The following is an 18,703-nucleotide window of genomic DNA, read 5'->3' on the forward strand; positions in this document are numbered from 1 at the left end:
TACGTGATGATAACTTTCTTTGTTGCTGAGCCTGGAGACTCTAGCTAAGTGGAGATTTCAGTTTAAAACAAAATGTACTGTGGATAATAAAGTTACTCTGTCTGTTTTTTGTGAACTAGCTTCAAAAACCTCTTCCTCCTCCAAGGAAGGGAGGGAAAATCCTTGGACCTAAAGCAGCAAGTACATCACATCAAACATGACTGTGTTAAATACTAAAATGTTCAAAGTACGACTGAGATAGATAAAGGCTTTGATGGGAAGTGGATATTTCCCAGGGACATTACAAGCAATAATCCAGATGTTATGGTGTAATGCAACGAGTGTCCATGGATAGATCGGGAGCTCAAGCCAAGCAGCGCCTGCTGTAGGCCTTAGCCCTCCACTCCCATGCTGTTCTGCCATATGGAAGCAATCTCTAGGCCCCTTTAATAGCCAGCTTTGGATTCCATTTTCACAGGGCTCGTAGAGCTAAGTGGAGCTGTTTTATGGACAAGTTAGATAGAAGCCTTTCCAAGATAAACATCCAATTCAAAATTAGGACATACCAAGCCACAAAATTATTTTAGGGCATATTTCATGGAAGCACTGCCATTTTTCTTAAGCAATTGCCAGACTGTAGAATGCCCTTTGATCTCTTGTGGACATTACTCCCTTTTTTATAAAAAGGATTTTGAAATAGTTGCAGTGTTTAGGGAGGAATATATCTGCCGGGACTTTGAAGTATGTCCATGGGAACAGTCATGCTTTAGCTTTTTGGCCTACAAGATGAACTGAAAAAAAAATTTGCACTGCAGCTGGATTTGTGAATCAAAATCTCATTTTCTTTTTAAAGGTAGGAATTTGCATCCAGTGTGCCAGGAAAGCCAAACTGTGTGTTTAAATAGAAGTATATTAATATGCATGTGGGATTCAAACATTTGGGTATTTTAACTAGTAAAAAGCAAGTTAAAACTTGTGTATGTGCCTCCCATGATTTAAGAATTTTGTTACTGAGTAATTCTTCCTTAAAATGTTGTTCCCAGGCCTGAAGTGCTCTTGAAATCTTTTTATTTAGTAACACCATATCTTTCTTGTTTTTAAAGCTAAAGTGTTCTGTTTTCATGTGACTAGTGAAATCTCCTCCTCCCTTTTGGACCCACCAGACTGTCATGATTGAAGCACAGAAGCATGGCATGTTAAAAAATTATTGCATGGCAACCAAATATGGCATGACTTACAGTGAGAAGAAAGGTGTAGCCTTAAGTTTCCAGATCTCTTTGCTACTCCCCCCGAAAAAGGTCCATTTAGTCATTTCCACTTCCCATAAAATATTGCCAGTGCTATACTGTTATGTGCCACTACATGATGAAATCATAAAGTAAATAAATACGTTGTAATTGCCATATAACCACCAGATAAAAGTTGCCATGTTTAAGCAGGCATCATTATTTTTGATTCACAAGCTCAAATTCTGGTAACATAAACACTAAAGACTAGTAAACAAAGACCAAGAGGTGCAGAATGGGAAGGAAAGGTAGCCTGGTGGTTGGTTGGAGCACCAATTTGGGAATCGGGAAATTCATGGTCAATTCCCATCCCTGACAGACTTCCTGTGTGACCTTGGGCAAATGATTTAGTGTGTCTGTGTCTCAGCTCTACATCTATAAAAAGGGGGGTAGCAGTACTTCTGCACTTCCACAGGTGATGTGAAGATGCAGTAGAGATTGTGGCACTTGGAGTAAGGAAGGCCATATAAGTACCAAAGAGGTGCATCCAATAGCGTCTTCATGAAGTCAATTTGTTTTTCAGTCAAGTTTCATACGAAATATGCGACTGTCTGAATCCATGCGAAAGAACGAAATATGGAATGGAATTGTGACAATCACTTTATTGGAAGGGAAGAATATCCCAGGAGGGGGCATGATACAGATTTTTGTCCTATTAAAACTGGGAGATCAAAAATATAAAAGTAAGGTAAGTATTAACAACTTCTATAAGTGTGCAAGGTAGGGCAAATAAGGGGTCTGTTTTTTTTTTTTTCTTTACACCATTGGAACTCTTTCTTCAGTGGAGTGGTTCCTGATTTATAGCAGTGTAAATGAGACCAAAATGAGGCTCAAGGAGTTTAGATTTTTTTTGTGTCCCTTTTCCTCATATGTACATTTAATTGCAGAATAGGAAATAGAAACTATGGGGTGTGTGTGTGTGTGTGTGTGTGTGTTTATATAAAAATATACACTTCACAGCGATGGATGTGTAACACTAATATAAAATGAAACAGGATTCATGCATAACACACAGTTTTGTTCTCTGCCAATACAGAAGTCATTTTGTAATGTTAAGTGTGCTGTATAGGGCAGACCTTAAAAACTGTGCATTGATATTTTAAAAACATTCATTGACTTTTAAAGAATATACATATTTAATATTAAAAAAGAACCCTTGAAATTTCCAGTGTTGCTTCCCAGAGCTAGTTCTTCATTCTGTTCTTCATAGAGCTGGGCCAGAGTTCATGTTTACTTGCACCCCGTGCGGCTTCCCTGGAGTCCATAGATTGAATGGAGTTCCAGTGGCTGGGCGTTTCACCCTTTCAGTCTAAAGATGGGTGGAAATGCAATTAAAAACAAAACAACAAAACCCTCTTAATGCAAACAAATGAACTAGATATTCTAGAGTGGGTTACAGGACCTGATAATTCTAGAAACAAGCCCTGATGATCTGACGACAGAAGTTCCACAAAAGGTGGTCATCCTGTGGTTTTTTTCAAAAACATATAAATTAATTATAACCAAAGAGGAACGGAACATGATGCTATTTCATTAGAAAAGTAGTTTTTTTTTAAAAAAAGTAATGAACAGATTAGTTAATCTTGATAGTTAAGATGCCTTATCTCCATCTAAGGTGCACTTTTATGTTTACCTTTAATGCAATGATAAATATTAAAATTGAAAATGTTTCACATCCTTTTATGGGGATTATTTAATTTACTCTTGTTCAATCACACAACACATAAAAGCAGACAAGAGGGGGAGATCATAGCAGTGGTACAGGTAATCCAATATCCTGTCTCTCGTAATGATCAATGCACATATAGAAGAATCACTGGTGTACTTCCAATATAAGCTAATGTATTGTGTATTGCAAGAGATATTAAGATCCTCATCCTGCATACACTCATGTTCCTGAGTAAATTTATGGATATGAATGGTCTCACTGAACTCAGTGGAACTATTTGCATGCATAAAGTTACTTGTGTGTATAAATATTTGCATGATGAGGTCCTAACTGCTCATTCCCACCTCTGCTAAGGTCCCTCTTTTAACATAAAAGAATGAAAACCTGGAACCTGATTCTGATCTCATTCAAAACTGTTCAACCTCACTGACTTCCAAGGGCTTGCCCCTGATTTATGCCAATGTAAGTGACATTGATCCAGGCCGATGGTCTATTTAAACTGGAGATGGTGGTTCAACTTCCCTATATGTGCATTTCTCCCACCACACATTCACATCATGCTTTTCTATTTATCATTATGGGGAAGAAAACACTTTTAAGATAAATGCAGATCTGCATGATAGGCTGCAGAGCCTTGCTGGGGATGCTCCTCTTGGTACTTGATGCTCAAACATCTGACCTTGCTCTTGTCAATGAAATTGATGTATACATAACTGTAGAAATTGCCATTTAAGAAAAGTAAATATTATAACTGCATGTTTTCTAGACACTGTGTAAGAGTGCAAATCCTCAGTGGAGGGAACAGTTTGATTTTCACTACTTCTCTGACAGGAAGGATATGTTGGACATTGAGGTCTGGGGAGAGGATAACAAAAAGCGTGAGGAGCTTTTGGGAATGTAAGTTTTTAAAGTGTGGATGATGATGTGATGGTACTTTTTAAATTCAATATTAACAATGTAACCTGCACTGTACTGTCCAGAGTAGCATAACACTTTGCTTTACGTTATTCTGACAGCACCCAGATGCTGCTCTGAGGGGAACAATATAAATACCTACATGTGTTGTGTTCTAATATAACATGCTGGTTACTTGAGCAGAGGTTGTGACTCACATAACTGTATAATTTCATTCTGTTTCACAAATTCATTGTAGTCAGACCTGTTGGGTAATCGTCTGTCCTGTGGCCAACACAGGATTTTTTCCCTCCTGAATAGACCCTAAGACTTTTCCCAGTTATGCTTTAAATTTCACAAGTGATGGGGCTGGCATCACCTTTGCTGATGAGATTTTTTCTTTTAAGGATTAGTTTTTGAGCTTTTTATGTTTTTGTAATATGGAAGTGTGTGTCCTATCTCTTTGTCCCCCCCTTCCCCTCCCATCAAGTCACATTCTGTTTGTATTAGACTAGAGGTCTCATTATCTTTTGTAACCCTTGTCATACATTCCTCCTCATTGCCTTCTCCTTTGACCTTACTATGTCACTACTCAGTCCCTCATCCTGAAATTGGATCGACACAGACAGACACTTGTAGCTGCATGGAGCCCCACAGGGGCCTGCTTGAGCATATCCAATTTCAAGATCAGTGGCTTAGTGTTTAAGTTCAGGTGAGCAGCTGACATTGCTGATTTGGCTAACTTAACGTACCCTCTCTCAACACACACACACCCACCCACCCACCATTTGAAAACTTATTATGTCTACTTTAAGATGAGGTATGATGTGAAGGTATCAAGTGATGCCATTACCATAGAAACGGGGATAAACAATGACACCATCAACATGTTAAAATGACCACTTTGAAATATATGTATTCGTTTGTTAGTTTAATGACCACAAAGCATCGCAACAATCATCTTAAGGTTAAAACAAAATCTAATAATAAATGTGTACAGGTATCATTGAAATATAATAGCGCTGGTGACGTGTCTATTCTACATTGTTATCCTCATGTACTTCATCACTATGATCTCTGTCAAGAGTATGTGGGTTACCACAATCTTCATTGCATTCTATGGAGGGAAGATTGTTCTGAAAATAGACACAGTTCATTGTGCAGCGACTCCTTCTGATATAGTCACAAATAAGGTCTTGTAGAAGTTCACATGCCACCGGGCCCTTGAAGAATACAGAAAGTACTTCATCACCCACATTTTTCTATCCGTGTTGCAATGGTGAACCAATATCTGGTTTTCCAAAGTGCAAAGACATCCAAATCTTTGTTTGTCAAGATGCTTTTTTGACATGCTCGTCAAAACTATCCTCACATGGTGAGAGTTTGGCCAGTGACTTGTCCTTTTTTTGATGGTTAGATTGAGGCGCAAGCAGTTTAGGTCTCTGTTTTTCCTGCACTGGTCATTCAGCACTGTTACCAACTTAATTGCTGCAGACATTGTAGCTTGCCTATCACTCTCTTCCATCTGGCAAGATCTCTGAAGCGCTAAGCTCTATTTGTTGCAACAACATTTAACAGATTTTTTTCCCAGTACCAAATAGGAATGACATGGAGTCGCATCCTTTTAATTCGTGGCCAGCAGGAAATGTGTTGCAGAGTCAGGAGTGAGTCTTATCAAAAATTGTATGTACAGGTTTGAGGTGACACTTATCAATTATGCTGATAACATGTGGATTGAAATAGACATACTTATCTATGTTTTCTATTTCTCGAAAGTAGTGAAGAGCAAGGACCAAAACATCTATATCAGTTGATCTAATTACTAAGGTTCCTTTGACCCCCCAAGAACCCCATATTGGTGCATACAGCATGCAGAAGCATCCTTATGTCTGTTTCCTCTTGAGTACAAGTCTTGGGCTTCTATAACACCTCTGCTGGTGATGGACTTTGCTACTTCATCTTTGGGAAAAGCCTCCAGCAAGGATGACGTTTGTGTAGAGTGTGTTTCTACGCTTTCAGGTGCATTTTGAACCATCTCCTCACAGTTAAATTTGACAAGTGGCTGCTTGCTGGATGCCATGATCAGAAACTTTTTTCCATAGAGGCACAGAGTATCCACAAATCACCTGGTATTTCTTGCATCCAACCTTAGATCCTGACTGGCTACAGTTTCATAGAGTTACTGTTGTCATATCTGTCAAAGACTTCAGTTACAGAAATAGCTTTGTGAAATCCATTAAGGACCTGCCTCAGATACTCAGCAGCCAATTCATAGTACGTGTGGAATTTATCTCCAGCCATCATTTGTATGACAGCCATGGCATCTCTGATATACACTATGGTTTCTTTGTTGAATGCTATTAGCTCATGGATTCTTTCACATTGAACTTCCAGCTGATGCCCTAATTCAGCTTTCTCTTCTGTTCTCATTGTTCCATCAGCGTGGAAGATGGACATAGGCACAGGTCCTATTGGATGACTAAAACCAGTTGCCATTGAAATACCATCTCTGCATCTTGCTAAAGACAGGGCTCTGTGGGAAAACAATTTCTGGACTGATAGCTGCTGTGATTGTCCCTCCCTTGCCAGACTTAAATTTGGTCGTCTTGGGCTTGTCGGCAAATATTTTGATGTCAGATTTCTTGGCTCGGTTGAAGAAGCTACTTGTCCCATCAGAATCAAGTGCACCTCTCACAAGTCAGTAGGTTGCAAAATGTTGATATTTGCCATTTTTGCCACATGCTAAATGGCTTCATCATTTCTGGGGGAAAAAAACTTGCCCATGTAAAACCAGTAAAAATTTTGTCCTTTTGTAGCTTTGACCTATAAACACCACATTTAAGGCATTGAAATTACCTTAAATGGTAAAAATTGTAGTCACAGTCCTGTTGCAGTGTTTCTGTGCAAAAGACTCTCGTTTTGGGTACCATTGTGTCGCCTCACCTAAGGGCTTGTGGCACTACCTGACAGCTCCACATCATACATACACTCACATCATATATCATTTAAAAGCTTATTTTATGTATGTTGGGTAGGTACATTAAACTCAAAAAATGTGGCCCTTTTTGGAGCATTGCTGCATACTTCTTCCTCTGTGGCAGGGACACTGACTTTAATTGTGTTAAATTTAGCATGCTTTGGGGGCATTCATTGGATAATAACTAGTAGGAATAGTCTACTGCTTCATGCATTCAAATAATTTGCAACTCTTCACCAAATGCAATGATATCCTCTGGCCATACAAATATTTGTGTTTTCCCAGACAGGAAATGCTTTCTGCTGAATACTTTTGCTTATCACATGGACAAATGTTTGCAGAAGAATCTGGTTCTCTCTTTCTTTAAAAGAATACATGCTCATTACTTTTGATATTTTCTATTCCTAGTTAGGCCACAAATGCTAGTACATTTCCTATCTAGCCTCAGTTCCCTTAATGTTGAAAGGAGTCCTCTTGGTTTTCTTTTAGCATAGAGGGGGAAAAAAGACTTAAGTAATTTTTCAGCAGGTGGAGATCACCATTTGTTGTGACAAGAATTCATCAGTGAATTGGTTATTTTTGCAAAACAATAGCATTATTAAAATTTTTGGCATTAAAAAAAAAGTGTCTGTATGGTCGAGACTTTTTTTAGGTTATTTTTTTACTATTTACTGACAAAAATATCTTGTGTCTTCCCAAGTGCAGGGAAATACTCTCCATAGCAACACAATGTACAGGAAATGTAGAGACAACATTTACAATTGAGAGCCTAGAAATGGTGTTTCAAATATAGGGGACCACTGTTTCTGGATGCATAATACAAGCCTTGTTCTCTCAGTGTAGAAAAACCTGACACTCAGTGTCAGTGTCATCTTTTTTTTTTTTTTTTTTTTTTTGTGAACAGTTCATGTGTAGTTCTAATCTGAAAAGCAGTTCTGCAAAACATAGCATTGTTGTTTTGTCTCAATGATTCACATGCCATTCTGTGTTCTTCCTGGCACTTGTATCATCACCAAAATAAAGAAAAGATTCTATGGATCCAGTTGTACCCTGAGTTGTACCTGTGCAACCTCCCTTGTCTCCAAATTCTGTTCTCTCCACTGTGCAACCCAAATATTTTCAGCGAAACTGCACAGTTGTGAGCAAGGGCGGAATCTGGCTTTGCAATTGGAACTTAGTTAACAACTCTTTTGCTAATTAGCAAGCTAGAATAGAATCCCCTTTGCTCTCCCAGAGCCATATTGGCTGTGCTAACTGTAAGAGCTAAACAATTAAAGTAAAATGTGCTTTAACATGGAAGCCGCCTGATCTGACTAGACACATATGGTAAAATCCTGAACCCACTGAATTCAATTCTAAAACTTCCATTGATTTCCACAGAGCCAGGATTTAACTCAGGGAGTGGTTCCCTTCACTAAGAAAGTGTCATTTTTACATGGTCCCTCTTCTAGACATAACTGGATTTTCAGACAAACTGCTACTCTTGATTGCAGGCGCTGTGGCTCCATTGGAGTCAGTAAGATGGTAGTCTTACCATAACATAAAAGGGTAGGGCATAGCTGGGGGCTTCTAATTTTCTTCTCCTGTCTTTCCTGAGGAGTTCTTATCTTCCTTTCATAAGATACAAACATTAAGTATGCAGCCAGTACAGAGCGGTTCTGTGTCCTGAACTGTAGATATTAGAACATGTATGATAAGTAGTATACCATGCCTTCCATACAAAAGTCATGTTATTGCTAGGGTCTAGGACTTTTGTCCACTTCTGAGCTGGTCAGTGGGCTATCAGAGCAATCTCATACCAGTCACTCCGTCAAGAAAATGGCCTTTTGATAATTTTTTTTTCTATGTGTAGTAAGATAATCTCTTGGTCAAATTACATGTTGGGTTATTAGATTCTGCCTGCCTAATTCCCCTGGCATTTCCAATCAGTTTATAAAATGAGGAGGAAAACTGTATCCAAAGTGTTGTGTAGTTCAGCTGCCACAACGCAACACCAAGGTGGCTGATTTCAGTGCAGGTGAAATGATCCTTCTATTTAGTCTGCATAGAACCATTAGTAACATTTGTTCAGTGTTATTTTTATCCCTCAGAATAAAAGGCAAACTTTAAGCAGAAGACAATGTTGATGGGTTAATAAATGAAGATGTTAAAGTTTGCAGAATCTGTCTAGGCTGAATGAAATTGTTTATGCGAAATTCGAAGAGAATGTTTCCGCATTAAGGAAAATGCTTTGAGAGAGACTGTAAAATGTTGATTTTACACAAATTTAGTCCCAGAAATAGGTTTTTAGGAAAATTGCTGAACTTAAGGGAAGATCATTATAAGCCATTAAATAAGTGTGTGTGTGTGTGTGTGTGTGTGTGTGTGTGTGTGTGACATCTTTATGAGGGATGCCTCTGGCAAGTACCAGTAGTGTCTCTGCACCAAGAAACAATCTAATTATACAGCAGCACAATAGTTACTGAGTCGTAAGGCCGTGAGAGCTGGACCAAAACCCTGGATTTGAGTTCCACCAAGCTATAAGAAGAGTTTGGAGTCAAAATACCTATCTTTTAGAGTGGGAGATGCCAAAACCCTATATCCAAACACTCCTGGCCTTTGTGGAGTTTGAAATCCCTATCCAAATATTAAGACTCATCTTTTTAATCATATTTTCTTTTATTGACTACAATCTAGTCAAGTGCTGAGTTGGCTGTAGTATAAAATATTAATATAAATTGCGGTGATGAGTAAGAGGTTAAGATCAATTGAGGTGAGTAAAAATCTAACGTGTCTGCTTGTTATAGTAAAAACAAACGAACAACCCCTCTCCCCCAAATTAGCACTGAATCAAATGATAAAAACTGCAAAATTATTGGAAACAAAAAGGGGCAAGGAACTGAATGATGCGTAAGTATGCAGATTACAAATGGGCCAACAGGGCAATCTTTAATACACGTTAAAATATATTACAACCAGAAAACCTTCATGAGTGACCTGGGGGTGGGGAAAAAACATGTAGGGAAATGAAATATATGTATATAATGTGCAGTGTTGGGTATGTTTGTGTGGCCACCTTGGCCAATATACCAGGGATTCAGAGTAGCAGCCGTGTTAGTCTGTATTCGCAAAAAGAAAAGGAGTACTTGTGGCACCTTAGAGACTAACAAATTTATTAGAGCATAAGCTTTCGTGAGCTACAGCTCACTTCATCGGATGCATTTGGTGGAAAAAACAGAGGAGAGATTTATATACACACACACAGAGAACATGAAACAATGGGTTTATCATACACACTGTAAGGAGAGTGATCACTTAAGATAAGCCATCACCAACAGCAGGGGGGGGAAGGAGGAAAACCTTTCATGGTGACAAGCAGGTAGGCTAATTCCAGCAGTTAACAAGAATATCAGAGGAACAGTGGGGGGTGGGGTGGGAGGGAGAAATACCATGGGGAAATAGTTTTACTTTGTGTAATGACTCATCCATTCCCAGTCTCTATTCAAGCCTAAGTTAATTGTATCCAGTTTGCAAATTAATTCCAATTCAGCAGTCTCTCGTTGGAGTCTGTTTTTGAAGCTTTTTTGTTGAAGTATAGCCACTCTTAGGTCTGTGATCGAGTGACCAGAGAGATTGAAGTGTTCTCCAACTGGTTTTTGAATGTTATAATTCTTGACGTCTGATTTGTGTCCATTCATTCTTTTACGTAGAGACTGTCCAGTTTGGCCAATGTACATGGCAGAGGGGCATTGCTGGCACATGATGGTATATATCACATTGGTAGATGCACAGGTGAACGAGCCTCTGATGGTGTGGCTGATGTGATTAGGCCCTATGATGGTATCCCCTGAATAGATATGTGGACAGAGTTGGCAACGGGCTTTGTTGCAAGGATAGGTTCCTGGGTTAGTGGTTCTGTTGTGTGGTGTGTGGTTGCTGGTGAGTATTTGCTTCAGATTGGGGGGCTGTCTGTAAGCAAGGACTGGTCTGTCTCCCAAGATCTGAGAGAGCGATGGCTCGTCCTTCAGGATAGGTTGTAGATCCTTGATGATGCGTTGGAGGGGTTTTAGTTGGGGGCTGAAGGTGATGGCTAGTGGCGTTCTGTTGTTTTCTTTGTTGGGCCTGTCCTGTAGTAGGTGACTTCTGGGTACTCTTCTGGCTCTGTCAATCTGTTTCTTCACTTCAGCAGGTGGGTACTGTAGTTGTAGGAATGCATGATAGAGATCTTGTAGGCTTGAATAGAGACTGGGAATGGATGAGTCATTACACAAAGTAAAACTATTTCCCCATGGTATTTCTCCCTCCCACCCCACCCCCCACTGTTCCTCTGATATTCTTGTTAACTGCTGGAATTAGCCTACCTGCTTGTCACCATGAAAGGTTTTCCTCCTTCCCCCCCCTGCTGTTGGTGATGGCTTATCTTAAGTGATCACTCTCCTTACAGTGTGTATGATAAACCCATTGTTTCATGTTCTCTGTGTGTGTGTATATAAATCTCTCCTCTGTTTTTTCCACCAAATGCATCCGATGAAGTGAGCTGTAGCTCACGAAAGCTTATGCTCTAATAAATTTGTTAGTCTCTAAGGTGCCACAAGTATACCAGGGATTGAATCAGTGACCTCCAGAACTAAACACGTGAATTTCTACAGCTGGAATTAAAGCTGGAGTCTGTAACAAACTCTGATTTTGTGTGGGTAGGGAACAGATGGGGGATACATAACACATGCTAACCAGTAGGTTACATCTGTATCGCTACCTAACATGTACAGGTGTACTAATATAGGGGGGAGAGGATTAGACAGTAGTTTTAGAGAGGTGATTAGAGCCAAGTACTGAACTAAGAACTGGGGAAATGTAAATTGGGGGAAGGAGGTGAGTAAAAAACTGAGATTGCCACTACACAGGATTGTTATATTAGGAATAAAGAAAAGGAGTACTTGTGGCACCTTAGAGACTAACAAATTTATTTGAGCATAAGCTTTCGTGAGCTACAGCTCACTTGCTCATGAAAGCTTATGCTCAAATAAATTTGTTAGTCTCTAAGGTGCCACAAGTACTCCTTTTCTTTTTTGCGAATACAGACTAACACAGCTGCTACTCTGAAACCATATATTAGGAATTTAGCTCAAGGGGGTATTTTGGTCTCCTAAAAGCATAAATAAATTTGTGGGTTTAGTCGTTTACTCTCATGTGGTGCTTCATCCTAGGCTTGTATACTGCTGCCCATCACGGTAGTATCTGAACTCCTTCCACATAAAAATAGTAATAGTGAAGTTCTACTCGCGTGTGTAACAGTAAGAGAAAAAAAAAATGGTTTCCAGAGTGCAAGGGAAGTGCTGTGAAAGTAAGTGAACCATAGTAGCAGTAGTCGAGAGCTGATTGCTGGTGTAGAAATTACTACATTCATCTGTTAAACTCAATTCTTGATTAATTTTTCACGACAATTTTTTGCAGTGTTATCAATTAAATTAAATGACTCAAATGAATCAGATTAAGTGTACTAATTCTCTAAGAGTTTTGCCTTTTGCCAGTGCAGATGTGGAGCCTGTTTGCAATTTCCTAAGGAAAAACTGTACCACATATAGACAAGGCATATTAGCAACTTGAGTGAACACAGATGTTTTGAGTCAGTTAGTTACTTTCCATGGAAATCAAAAACGAGTTGAGGAAACAATGCTTACACTCCTTCTCCTGCTGGTTTCCCTTCCACATCTGCATCCCTCCCCACACCCTTACACTCAATCTTCTCTTTGACCTTTTGTTGATATTAATTTTTTTAATGGGTGAAAACAGTCAGTCTTAACCAAAACAAACTGGAGTTAAATATAACTCTACTTTTAAGACACGGATTTTTGATGAAATTATGTCTGTGTAGGAGGGACACCTTTCTCTTAAATAATTGCCTTCTTCCTCCCCCGCCCACCTACTCTTATTATACATAACACCTAATGTTATGATCACTAAAAGAGATTGGAGAAAAAGCAATTTTTTCTGAGTTTTTCTCAGTTTTGCTTTGTGTATTGTGCAACATTCTGCACACAGTTATCAGTATTGAATGAAAGCTGAAGCTGAACTTGTTTAGGAGAGGAGTTAGGCAAAGGTGATATCGATCTCCTGGATTAAAGTGATAAGAGTTTGAGGAAAATGTCTTTGTATTTCTCCTCCCCCACCTCCTCACCTTCCAGGACTGAAGGTGTAGCAAGGAGCACTAAATGCAATCTCTCACAGTGGGAACATGGGTTGAAATTGGCCTTTGTGTAGTACGTGGAACTTTGGTGCTCTTTTCTTGGTTACCTTGTTTCCTCTTCCACAGCACTTGAGTGCAATCAATAAGAATAAACGTACAACTAGTTGTGTGTTTAACCTGTGCACTACATAGAGTTCAGAGAGTGAGAGGCATTTCCATTGATTCCAATAGTTAGAATCTTGCACAAATAAACACTTCCTAATGCAGAGCAAGTGAATGGCTTATACTCTCATCGCACCAGTGACTTTTACTTCTTAGGTTAGATTTTGTGTGTGTGTTAATTTAAAGGTTTTTGGAAAGTTTTTCCAAACATTTACAGAAAATAGGCTGTTAAAAAGCAGGAAGCATGCAATTTATAGCAGATGGGTACAAACTGCTCCAGCTCTACAACTGGAATGGGATCAATCAGGAGCAGTACATGTACCATTTACCCAGAAGAAACCCACCTATGGGACCCCTGTGGAATTTTTGCCTATTAAGACAACACCTTAACAAGTTTTGTTTAAATAAAAACTTGTCGGCAGGCATTAAGTGGAGTTAGAACTCTTTTTATCATCTATTCCACATCCGCTGGAGAAATGTGATTCCCCGTATATCATGGAAATAAAGCTTCTTTCCTTGCTTATTTTTTTTTTTAAACCACAAACTTTTGTTCAGCTTATTTTTAAATGCCAAACCTAATAGAGCTTTTTGAAAGTTCCACTCCATTTTCTGGACTTCCACACAGAAGGCAGTTAGCTGCACTAGGTGTATAGACTTTATCACATTTGACCATTTGCTTTCAGGCTCTCCAGCAAACTCTCTCTTCTTACCCCAACCTGGTCCTTGCCTTGTTGTCTCTCATTAATGTTTGCTTTCTTTTTTCTTCTTTTTCCAAAAGTGTCAGAGACTATAACAATGTGCATTATGAGCTGGCAGCTTACCTGCAAGCCACACTGCCCCTCTGGGAAATATAACAATACAATGAAAGCCTAGATCTAGTAAGGTTTGTAAAGAAGATCAGGGCATACAGTACAATGCAGCATAAAATGAAGTCTGCTTTAAATGAAGCTGGTATTTTAGACACAACATTTCGACTTTGTATTTCCACTCAAATGATGATGATTTTACCTTTTTAGAAATCAGAAGACATTGGGGTTTTGTGGGAGAGGAGAGCAGAGTTGGATTTAAAACCTCACCACTACAGAGGCTGCAGTCCTAACTTTCAATCCCTGTGCCAGTGCAAGGAAAACAGAAATGAAACTGACAAGAAACAAAATGAAACTAACTAGCTTTTCTCATTCCTCCCCCCTTCCCCATTTCCGCCCCCTTGACCAAACAGCCCAAATGGTGAAAAGTAAATTAGATTTCTAAACTTAGTTCATTTGTACCTTTTGATCCTTAATGATGGGCAAAAAAAATGGCTTATTTTTAAAAGTGTATGTGTTGGGGTTTATTTGTCCCATTAAAGTAATCCTCTTTATTATTAATCCATGACAATGTTATTCTAGGTGTAAAGTGGATATTACTGCACTACCTAGCAAGCAGACCAATGTTCTAGAACTGCCAGTGGAGAAGCATCTGGGGTCTCTGCTTATGCTAATTGCTGTTACCCCCTGTTCAGGGGTTTCTATCTCTGATCTGTGTGTCTGCCCCTTGGGAGACCCCAGTGAAAGGAAACAGATTTCCCAGCGCTATGTGAGTTTTTGTTTTGTTTCTACTTTATTAAAAAAAATACTGAAAATTGTATCAAAAGAAGATCTGTCCCAGTCGTAATAACACCGCTTCTAATGGAAAAAGGTATCACACACCGTAATTATGTTTAGTGTGACAAGTGACAGTAGCGGACAGAGACAGAGCAGTTAGCCTCTAGCAATTTGGCTGTTTGCATTTGGCAGTTTTTAAACTAACAGTTCCCTTTTGAAATCTTGAATTACATTAAGACGTTATCTTAGGAAATGAGAGACTATGAATGTTAAAAAATCATAATGAGAGAGAGAAAGTAGTATTTAGAATTCTTTTCTCATTGTGGCAGTGTGCTCTGGTCTCTTCACTTTGGGAAGATAAAGCCTGATTATAATATTTAGTACTTTCTGTACTAAACCATAGATCTTAAAGTGCTGCACAGGATAGGTAAGCATTATTACCCCCATTTTATAGACAGGGAAACTGAGGCACAAAGGGTTTAAGTGATTGAGTGAATGATAGAGCTGTGAATGGTGCCCAGATCCTTGTCTCTGAATTCAGTACTCTAGTCATGGGCTCATGGTGCCTCTCTAAATATATCTTGCACTTAGTTTTGGAATAATGCTATTTTAATAATCAGATATGTGCTTGTCTTCTTTGAATCTCCTTGCCTAAATTAACCATTTAACTCCAGTAAACTGAAGATTACATATAAATAAAAATAAATGATAAACAACCACTTTACATGCTGGCATGAACAGTGTAAGTGTGTTGCAATGCGATGAAGATTGGTAGAGTTGTGTGAGTGAGTATCTGATAGTGAAACATTGAGCAGTGGGGATAGGGACCAAAATTAAGGGCTAGTCTACACTAAAGCTGTAAATCGACCTAAGTTACACTACTTCAGTTATGGAAATCATGTAACTGAAGTTGACGTAACTTGGATCGACTTACAGTGGTGTTCCCGCCTCTGTGTTGATGGGAGGCACTCTCCCGTCTACTAACCTTATGCTTCTCGTCTACTTACCTTATGCTTCTCGGGGAGCTGGAGTACAGAGGTCGATGGGCTAGCACTCTGCCATTGACTTAGCAGGTCTTCACTAGACCCACTAAATCGACACTTCTACATTGATTGAAGCAGTGCCGATTTAGCTATGAGTATAGACATGCCCTAAGACTTATGGTTTTCTAGTAGTCCTTCAAAATCTGTCTCACTAAATTATTATTTTTAAAAAAGTCTCTTCACTATTTTTTTCCAGTGTATAAAGAACTCCCTTCAGGACATGAAGGATGTAGGCTTCTTACAGGTCAAAGTTTTAAAGGCCGTCGACCTGTTGGCAGCAGATTTTTCAGGTATTAATAGTCTTCCTTCTTTTTATTTTGGGTCTTTTCTGATGTGTTTTGATACCATGTTACATGTTTTTGAGGTGTAGTGCATGTTAGTGAATCCCTCACTTATGCCATGAGTCTAGCGAGGCAAAGTAAAACTTGTGTATCACTCACTTGTTAAAGCTTTAAAGGTAAAATGCATGCCTGGGAACTGGGGTCCCACAAGCCCCATGCATCACTTAAGTAAGTACCAGTACCAGTATAAGTACTGGTACTTAAGTACCAGTGTGGGGCTTATTTGGGACTTAAGTGGTGAACAGGTTTTGTGGGCCCACTGCACTGGGGTCGGCTTTTCCCTTCATATTTATGAGTGGCATGTCCAGTAACTTTTGCCTTTTTCCCCAATAACTTAAATAAATTAGGGTTCTTGTGAGTTGAACTGTGGGATGTTTGTGTGCAGTACTGGCCCTGCTACCTGTTTCTAATGCTGAAACTGTAACTATTATCCTGCAAAAGCTTACCCACAACAATAAGAGTTTGCTGGATCGAATTCCTAGCCCTGTGCTCAGGCCAGCAGAGCACACCATCTCATTAAGTACAGTTTAGACTTGATGTCAAACATAGATGGAAAACTATCTGAGATTCCTGTCTGAAGCAGAGGCACTCAAGTGGCCAAATTGTTGTGGCATCAAGGTCTTCCTAGGTCACACATGAATATCTAGGAAAATTGCTTTTCCATCATCACATGGTATCTGTTTGTCACCTATGAGCAGTTTACATCTAACCATTCTGCATCCCCAAGTTCTACAGAACATGATATGAAATGTCATTACTTTTCTCTTGCAGTTCTCTGTCCCACCACTTCACACTCCAGCCCCTACGTTCATGGCTGTAATATAGACTAGTTTCAGCACAAGTGAAGTGATCCTCTATTATTGCTGTAAATCGTGACTTGTGCCAGTGATCTTTAATTCAGAAGCTCCCTTTAGGAGCTGTGGTAAATGCTCTGGGTTAAACGCTGCACTCCATTTTCAGCCATGGCCCATCCTGGTCTGGTGGCTGATAGGCTTGGTGTAACTGTGTTCCACACATGGCACAAGAAGTGTGATCAGCCCCATTGGACAGAGGTCCAAGGTGTATTCAACCCCAGCTGGAGAGAGCCAGGCTTAACCCTGATGGCTGTAAAACAGACGTCATCACAAACATTAAAAGGAGTACTTGTGGCACCTTACAGACTAACAAATTTATTAGAGCATAAGCTTTTGTGAGCTACAGCTCACTTCATCGGATGCATTTGGTGGAAAAAACAGAGGGGAGATTGATATACACACACAGAGAACATGAAACAATGGGTTTATCATGCACACTGTAAGGAGAGTGATCACTTAAGATAAGCCATCACCAGCAGCGGGGGGAGGGGGAAAGGAGGAAAACCTTTCATGGTGACAAGCAAGGTAGGCTATTTCCAGCAGTTAACAAGAATATCTGAGGAATGGTGGGAGGTGGGGTGCGGGGGGGGGGAGGAGAAATACCATGGGGAAATAGTTTTACTTTGTGTAATGACTCATCCATTCCCAGTCTCTATTCAAGCCTAAGTTAATTGTATCCAGTTTGCAAATTAATTCCAATTCAGCAGTCTCTCGTTGGAGTCTGTTTTTGAAGCTTTTTTGTTGAAGGATAGCCACTCTTAGGTCTGTGATCGAGTGACCAGAGAGATTGAAGTGTTGTCCAACTGGTTTTTGAATGTTATAATTCTTGACGTCTGATTTGTGTCCATTCATTCTTTTACGTAGAGACTGTCCAGTTTGACCAATGTACATGGCAGAGGGGCATTGCTGGCACACGATGGCATATATCACATTGGTAGATGCGCAGGTGAACAAGCCTCTGATAGTGTGGCTGATGTGATTGGGCCCTATGATGGTGTCCCCTGAATAGATATGTGGACAGTTGGCAACGGGCTTTGTTGCAAGGATAGGTTCCTGGGTTGGTGGTTCTGTTGTGTGGTGTGTGGTTGCTGGTGAGTATTTGCTTCAGACTGGGGGGCTGTCTGTAAGCAAGGACTGGCCTGTCTCCCAAGATCTGTGAGAGTGATGGGTCGTCCTTCAGGATAGATTGTAGATCCTTGATGATGCGTTGGAGAGGTTTTAGTTGGGGGCTGAAGGTGATGGCTAGTGGCGTTCTGTTGTTTTCTTTGTTGGGCCTGTCCTGTAGTAGGTGACTTCTGGGTACTCTTCTGGCTCTGTCAATCTGTTTCTTCACTTCAGCGGTGGGTATTGTAGTTGTAGGAATGCATGATAGAGATCTTGTAGGTGTTTGTCTCTGTCTGAGGGGTTGGAGCAAATGCGGTTATATCGTAGAGCTTGGCTGTAGACAATGGATCGTGTGGTATGATCTGGATGAAAGCTAGAGACATGTAGGTAGGAATAGCGGTCAGTAGGTTTCCGATATAGGGTGGTGTTTATGTGACCATCTCTTATTAGCACCGTAGTGTCCAGGAAGTGGATCTCTTGTGTGGACTGGTCCAGGCTGAGGTTGATGGTGGGATGGAAATTGTTGAAGTCATGGTGGAATTCCTCAAGGGCTTGTTTTCCATGGGTCCAGTTGATGAAGATGTCATCAATGTAGCGCAAGTAGAGTAGTGGCATTAGGAGACGAGAGCTGAGGAAGCGTTGTTC

The 18,703-nt window shown here is 39.9% G+C and overlaps 1 protein-coding gene across 6 annotated transcripts in view; it reads left to right on the forward strand.

Moving 5' to 3' along the window:
* The window catches only part of MCTP2 (multiple C2 and transmembrane domain containing 2), a 153,074-nt gene that overhangs the window by 53,829 nt on the left and 80,542 nt on the right, over positions 1–18,703 (forward strand). For 5 of the 6 annotated variants that reach the window (XR_006274660.1, XM_038420090.2, XM_043493612.1 and 2 more), the window contains 4 exons: positions 1,789–1,953; positions 3,701–3,831; positions 14,522–14,708; positions 15,956–16,049. Coding sequence is in view for 5 of the 6 variants with exons in the window: in XM_038420090.2 (XP_038276018.1) it covers positions 1,789–1,953; positions 3,701–3,831; positions 14,522–14,708; positions 15,956–16,049 (577 nt within the window). In the remaining variant the exon portion in view is untranslated. Of the gene's footprint in view, positions 1–1,788; positions 1,954–3,700; positions 3,832–14,521; positions 14,709–15,955; positions 16,050–18,703 lie in introns of those variants that run through there. The other variant, XM_038420091.2, reaches the window with a different exon arrangement.

Source organism: Dermochelys coriacea, chromosome 10 (genome assembly GCF_009764565.3).
Source record: "Dermochelys coriacea isolate rDerCor1 chromosome 10, rDerCor1.pri.v4, whole genome shotgun sequence".
In the NCBI taxonomy this organism is placed as follows: domain Eukaryota; kingdom Metazoa; phylum Chordata; order Testudines; family Dermochelyidae; genus Dermochelys; species Dermochelys coriacea.